Below are 7309 nucleotides of genomic sequence, written 5' to 3' on the forward strand. Positions count from 1 at the left end.
CTTCTGGAAGGGCTAAAAAATTTTTTTTTTGTTTTTTGTTTTGAAGTAGGGTCTCACTCTAGCCCAGGCTTACCTGGAATTCACTCTGTATGTTCTCAGGGTGGATTTTTTTTTTGTTTGTTTTTTTGAGGTAGGGTCTTGCTCTAGTTCAGGCTGACCTGGCATTCACTATGTGGTCTCAGGGTGGCATCAAACAACGATCCTCCTATCTCTGCCTCCCAAGTTCTGGGATTAAAGGTGTGTGCCACCATGCCTGGCTTTTTTGAAATGGTACTTCTGAGCCACTTCTGTACAGAAAGAACCCAGCTTATAATAGTCAGCAATGGGATATTAAACTAAGAAGTCTCCCTGAAGGTCGAAGTCCTGACAAAATTCAACATGGATGATGACATTTGCATACACAGGAGACAAAGTTAGGCTTTTCCACACAGCTGTTAATCTTCGCAATGACTTTGTTTTAAGTCAGTGTCTCTTTATGAGGTATGCATTCTCCAATGTCTGCTTGATGAAATACCACGATCACAGTGGGGTCAACTTTCCTGCGCTCTTGTGTCGACTTTTGCTGCCACTCCCAAACCCAAAGGAATGTCCGCCATGGAGTACACCACCAGTCCACCAGTCCCTGGTATTGAGATGTGTCCTCAGTGATTCGACCCAGACCAGATTTCAGCACCTGGTTCCCACACCGGAAGGACTGCTCCGCCCCCGGGCTTCATCCACACCTTCTACTTGGCATAAGGAGCGGGGTAATGCAGAGCTGGAGCGCCCAAGCGGAACTCGCGGGTCTGGGGCGAGTTTTCCAAAGCAGGCCCCGGGAGTGGCACGCGTTTGTGCCCGGGGATGCCGGCGGTCGTTGTGCGGCCGGAAGCAGTAGGTGCCGTCGGGCCCCGTCCACCGGCGGCTGCAGGTTCTCCCCGAAGTACTTCGCGATCTTCTCGAACGTGGCACGGGTCTCCTCTTCGGTCGAAGGCCGCGCCTTCCGGCCGGCTGCGCGCGCCGCGGATCCTCGCGCCTCCCTAGCCGGAAGCGGAAGTGGGAAGTCGGAAGTCGGAAGTCGGCCGCTCCGGGGCGAGCCGGGCCTCTGGAGCCCGCTTCCATGCGTTCCTCCGTGCCCGTCTCGCCCAGCCCGGAGGCCCTCGGGCGAAAGAAAGCCCCTCAATACCACTAAATTTCGTGAATAATATTTCTGACGAGATCAGAAGCCTGGGCAACGCAGCACAGACTCAACATGATTCAAACATAAGCGTGTGAAAAGAAGTTAGCTGCAGACGCGGTTCTGTCCACACCTCCGTCTCAGCAAAAAATGCAAGTCATGGAGGGTAGTTACAAAGGAGGTTAGCCATTTCTCTTGGGTGTCTTAATTACTTATGTCAGGCTCTGTAGTTAGGTTCCATTACGTGTGCGTGTGGTGCCTTTCTTCAGAAGTGTGTCTTCCTTTTTCCGAACGTAATTGTCCCACTTCATCTCTCAGTGCAGCAAGTCATACGTGGCGAGAGGCAAATATCAGCCTGCTTTTCATCTTCCTGACAATTTCTCTCACAGGAACCTCCACGTAGTTTGGAGTGTTCAGAATTCAGCAAGGCGCCTGTGGCTACAGTGAAGGAGAAGTAACGAAATTACTGGTTTCTTGTTTAAACGTGTATAATTTTTGTTTAAGAAAGTGCTAAGACTATGATGTTTCCAGTTGACAAAGGATTAAACATATGAACACATATTGCTAGGTGTATGTAAAATTGAAACTCACTTCTTTATGAACATGCCATTAAAAATCCATGCTATTTATATATTGTTCCAAAGCTGTATTCAGGTTCTGTCAGAGCTGCACAGCATATCCTAACAAATGTATATAGGAGGAGTTCAATCATTTAACTATTTTTTTAACAATCACATCATGTCTAAGTTATTAATATTTTTAAATCATGACAAAAATGTATATTAGCTTTCAATATATATGTGACTTCTCCTTAGACGTTACAAAGCTTAGCTGGAAAAATTTCTACTGTAAAACATTTAATATCAACATGACAGAATATAGTTGGGCTACCTGTTACATATATTGAAATTTAAAAAATTCCCTAATCATTCTTTTTAAAAATATTTATTTATTTATTATTTATTTATTTATATGACAGAGAAAGAGGGAGGGAGGGAGGGAGGGAGGGAGGGAGAGAGGGAGGGAGGGAGGGAGGGAGGGAGAGAGAGGGAGAGAGAGAGAGAGAGAGAGAGAGAGAGAGAGAGAGAGAGAGAGAGAAAGAGAAAGAAAGAATGGGAGCATCAGGGCCTGGCAATTATTGTAGCTCTTCATGCAGAGGAATTTTAATCTTTCTTTGGTATATTCCTTTGTAGTTGATATTTTTAGAGCTATTATCAGTGGTGTTAAAATTATATTTTTTCTAAGTATTAATACATAGAAGTCAAGGTGATTTTTATGTATGTTTTCTTTTCCACACTCCATCAGTTCTTTGATGAGAGGAGTACTCTGTTCTTTCTAGTTACTGTGCACAAAACGACTCAATAATGATTTGCCCTTTTAAGACTCAAACAAATTTACTCTTTTTCTTATCGACTGACTAGAATGCTGTTGTAATATGAATTGTACACTTTATTTATGACCAGAAAAGGAAAATATAATGATGTCACCATTAATATAAGTGGTATTACATATTTTGAGTTAAATTGCATTCACCGTAGGTGCTTAATCTTACTCATTATTAATTTGTGCAACACTTTTTAAAAATAATAAATTTTATCCAAAATAATGTTTATCTGTTTACTTGATAAACTTTCTCCTTCAATCTATTCATGCATTGGCAATTGAATCAAAAAATTTTTGTTAATCTTGCAAAATATTAGACTCTATGTCATTTCCCACGATCACCACCATCATCATCAGGTTCACTTCTACTCTTGTAGTAATACTTTGATTTATATTTCTCAAGTAGTTAAGTTTCCTCAGAGAATGTGTTTCTTTGGCTTGAGCATACTAAGATCTAGAGGGCTAGATCCCATTCTGTCTCCTTGCCAGCATCTCATCACATATATTTTTTCTTCAGTCTTCTCACCTCAGGCTCCATTTATCTAGCAATATGTCTACACTTGGCAAGGTCACCACTCTTTCCTATGTGACATTGGCAGTCTATCCTGAGACACCTTAGGAACTAGTTACACGTAAACATTACATTTCATTTCTTCTCTACGAATTCCTGCCCAATTTTTTTCTTCTAGCTCCTCCTCTATATCTTCAAATATTGAAACACCCTTCTCAAAGTGGTACAAATTATGGTTAAACTATCTAATTTAATCCTTGTAAAATCTTAGAAAATGAATACCTTACCATCTTATAGTTGAATCTTTCTCCACGGCTGCACAGAGACTTGGCCATTAGAAAGGACTCCCTTCCTTCCCCTCCCCTCCCTCCCTCCCTCCTTCCTTACTCTCTCTCTTTTTCTTTCTTTCTCTTTTTAAAATCTTTTTAGTGTTACCAATAGCCAAACCACATCACTGTAGAACTAAGGCACTGTCTTGTGGACATTTTAGAAAACTAAGTTTCAATATGGTAAGAACTTTTAATTTCCAATTAATAATCTAGCATTTCTACTTAAAATTTGATACTTTATTTTACAAATACCCCAGAAACAGTTTTTTTTTTTTTTTAACTTGGTACAATGAAAGTCACAGAAATCAGGAACTGGAGAAAATAGTAAAACATATGCATTCTGCAGAAAGAAGTAGATAGAATTGTCAAACCTCTGGCAGCAAAATCTAGAGCTAAAAATGTTTCATTTAAGCTGGGCATGGTGGTGCATGCCTTTAATCCCAGCACTCAGGAGGCAGAGGCAGGAGGATCTCCATGAGTTCAAGGCCACTATGAGACTACATACTGAATTCCAGGTCAGCCTGAACTAGAGTGAGACCCTACCTCGAGAAACAAAATAAAAGAAAAAACAAACAAAAAATACTTCATTTAAAAATGAAGAAACATTAACCATTTATAGTTTTCTAGTCGAGGAGAAACTCTTTTTCCAGAAATTGTTTTAATTTTGTGTACTTGTCTCTGCTCCACTGGCTAGGACTGTGGGCAGAAATACCCAAAATGAAAGCCCTGGAAAATAATTGGGGTTTAAGGAGCAATCTTTGTGGCCAATCGCTATAAACATGGTGCCTTCACATCAAGGGTGATCAACTACTTATCACAGAGAGGCACTCATGAAAGAAATCAATGAGAAAAATCTGTAATTTCAGATGTGAAACAAGTGAATATTATTGGCTATACACTGATTACTTTTCACAATATATTATAGCCACTAGTCTGATATAACTGTATCAGTATATTTGTAGATCCAAATTCTTTATGTCAATTTATACTGTTAATCTTCCCCAAATACTCATTTTTTGTTGATATTTTTAAAATTTTTATTTATTTAGTTTTTTGAGAGCGAAAGACAGAGAAAGAGGCAGATAGGGAGAGAGAAAGAATGGGCGCTCCAGGGCCTCCAGCCACTGCAAATGAACTCCAGACACATGTGCCCCCTTGTGCATCTGGCTAACGTGTGTCCTGGGGAATTGAACCTCAAACCAGGGTCCTTAGGCTTCACAGGCAAGCGCTCAACTGCTAAGCCATCTCTCCAGCCCCTAAACACTCATTTATAATGTTCAAATCTTAAGCTTCATTTTGTGCTTAGAATTAATTGTTCCTATTTAGATGCAACTTAAATATTCACAAACCCTCTCTGTGTCCTAGGGAAGCATAACTAGTTTCCATTTATTTTAAAGTTTCTATCACACCAACGTAAGTACCCAAAAGGTAATAAAAAGAGATTGTAATAAAGGAAAATTTCTAAATCACAACCTATATCATCAGGCCTTCTTGTTAAAACAATTAGAAGAATTAGGATCCTATACCACATGTTGGCTTAGCATCCAGGATAAAGCTCATGATTTCTACTAATTTAAAACAAATATTTAGGTTGCTTATTGCATTTTTTTTTGTGCTATCCTCAAATTTCAAACACAAATGTTTGACAATGTGTCTAGGTTACATTCCAATGTTTAAGTGCTGACCGTTTCCATTTTAAAGTCAAAACACCAGTCTTGATATTTTGTCGTTCACTCCAGCATTCCTTCCAACTTTTCACACTTGCTTTCTATAGTTAAATATTTGTACTCTGTGCATACAGAAGTTAAATACCTATGTTTGTAAAGACTGTAGTACCATAAAATGTAGAGAATAAAGGAGGTATTACTATTTCTATTTTATTATCATTTCCTTCTCTTTTTAAAAAATTATTTGAAAGAGAGAAAGGTTGAGAGAGAGAGAGAGAGAGAGAGAGAGAGAGAGAGAGAGAGAGAGGGGTAGAGGGAGGGGGAGGGGGAGGGGGAGGGGAAGAGAGAGAGGGAGAGGGAGAGGGAGAGGGAGAGGGAGAGGGAGAGGGAGAGGGAGAGGGAGGGAGGGAGAGAGAGAGAGAGAGAGAGAGAGAGAGAGAGAGAGAGAGAGAGAGAGAGAGAGAGGGAGAGGGAGGGAGGGAGGGAGGAGAAAGAGAAAGAGAAAGGGCATGCTAGGGTTTCTAGCCACTGCAAGTGAACTCCAGGCTTATGTGCAATCTTGTGCACCTGACTTTCTTCAGTATTGGTGAAATCAAACCTGGACCCTTAGGTTCTTCAGGCAAGCACCTTAACCACTAAGCAATCACTCCAGCTATCCTTTTCTTTAAATATTTTTCCGGTATGTTAATTTTACTTGTTTATTATTTGATTATGAAATTATTGAAAATTAGTTTTCATGCATTTTCTTAATGTATTAATATCACGTATATTATATGATAATATATCAGAGTTATCATTCTCTGCCTTTGTTTGTCTTAGGACCATATGTTGTTCCTGAGGTTGCCTCACTAAGATTTTCTGCACCAGCCCTCTGCTTACATTTCTATAACAAGAGAAAGACTAGTAAAAGAGAAACAAACATATATTTAATGCAATACATATATATAATATAATATGTATCAATATATATATTATATAATATTATATATAAATATATGTATACTATATAATATAATAATAATCTATATATAGTTGTGCATGACAAAGAAGCCTTTAGGTCACATAAACAGGTAAACTTGTACATTTTTATTTTTAGTTTTTTATTTGAGAAAGAGCGGTCAGAGAGTGATTGAGAAAAAGAGAGAGAGAGATGAACTCCAGTCTCACATACTACTTTGTGGATCTGACTTTACTTCAGTCCTGGAGACTCAATCCAGGTGCATTAGGCTTTGTGGACAAATGCCTTTAATCACTGAGTAATCTCTTACAAATGTTTTATGCAGAGATATTTGGACAAAGGGTTGGAGGAGCCCATGGTAACAACTTGAAATATTTTAGCCAGGACAGATTGTCTAGATTTTTGGGGTATGTCTATGGTTCCAAGGAGGAAGATTTCATTATCCTGATGTGTATTAAATATAACTTTGGAATAAAGCTCCTATGGCCTACTTTACAGGAAGATCATCTAGATTTCATGGCTTGCTTCAGGGAAAAGGAGATAAGGACAATGAAAGTGACCTTCTTCTCATTGTTTTCCCAAGAGCTCAGGTTACTTGATTGGTGGCAGCGTTTCCTGGAATGCACTGATCCCACGGGGAACCCTATACTCTAGCTATCATCCTGCAAATGTTTTCTCTTCTCACATTCAGCTTTGTATTACTACGAGGAACTATCCAAGCCAAATGAAGTACAAAATAAAAGTTGTTTTACTCACAGTGTTGGACTTTGAAGACATGGCCCTGCCATTGGCACAGTTCTGCAGGAGTCCTATACAGCTGCAGTCACGTCATGAAAGAGACCTGGTGGTGATGAAAACTTCTGTTGCCAGACAGGAAGTCAGCAAGAGCCTAAGACCTTTCAAGGGCATACAACCACTGACTTCAGGATCTCTCAACATACCCCACTGCCATCTCTATATCACCATGAAAATATGTGCACATAATTTTTCTTTGCAATGCTCTTAACACATTTTGGTCATTGTGAAAATAACTGTACCATGGTCCCTGAGTTATCAGCCTCAATGGTTCCTTGATTGACACAATTAAACAATTAACCCATATCCAATGAATAGCCACCACAGAGCTGTAGGAAACCAAAAATATACTTTCTGTCTTTTAGGGTTTTGTCTATTCTGGTTATTTCACATAAACAAATTCATAAAGTTGACAGTTTCTGAGTGGCTACTTTCAATTAGCATGTTTTCAGAGTTTATGCTATGGCAAAAATCAGAGCTCAATTATTTGATGGTCAAATGTCCCATTCTATT

The 7309-nt window shown here is 39.4% G+C and overlaps 1 protein-coding gene and 1 pseudogene across 1 annotated transcript; both read right to left on the reverse strand.

Moving 5' to 3' along the window:
* Window positions 1-457: 457 nt before the first annotated feature.
* On the reverse strand, window positions 458-1230 carry LOC101600575 (annotated as a pseudogene).
* A 230-nt stretch (window positions 1231-1460) lies between these two features.
* Defb114 (defensin beta 114) lies at window positions 1461-3715 on the reverse strand. The gene is made up of 2 exons (XM_045156969.1): window positions 3658-3715; window positions 1461-1591 (listed from the first exon to the last, which is right to left on the reverse strand). The coding sequence occupies exons 1-2, from the start codon at window positions 3713-3715 to the stop codon at window positions 1461-1463; spliced, it is 189 nt and encodes a 62-aa protein (XP_045012904.1).
* Between the last annotated feature and the right edge of the window lie 3594 nt (window positions 3716-7309).

This window comes from Jaculus jaculus, chromosome 8, assembly GCF_020740685.1.
Source record: "Jaculus jaculus isolate mJacJac1 chromosome 8, mJacJac1.mat.Y.cur, whole genome shotgun sequence".
NCBI classification, from domain to species: domain Eukaryota; kingdom Metazoa; phylum Chordata; class Mammalia; order Rodentia; family Dipodidae; genus Jaculus; species Jaculus jaculus.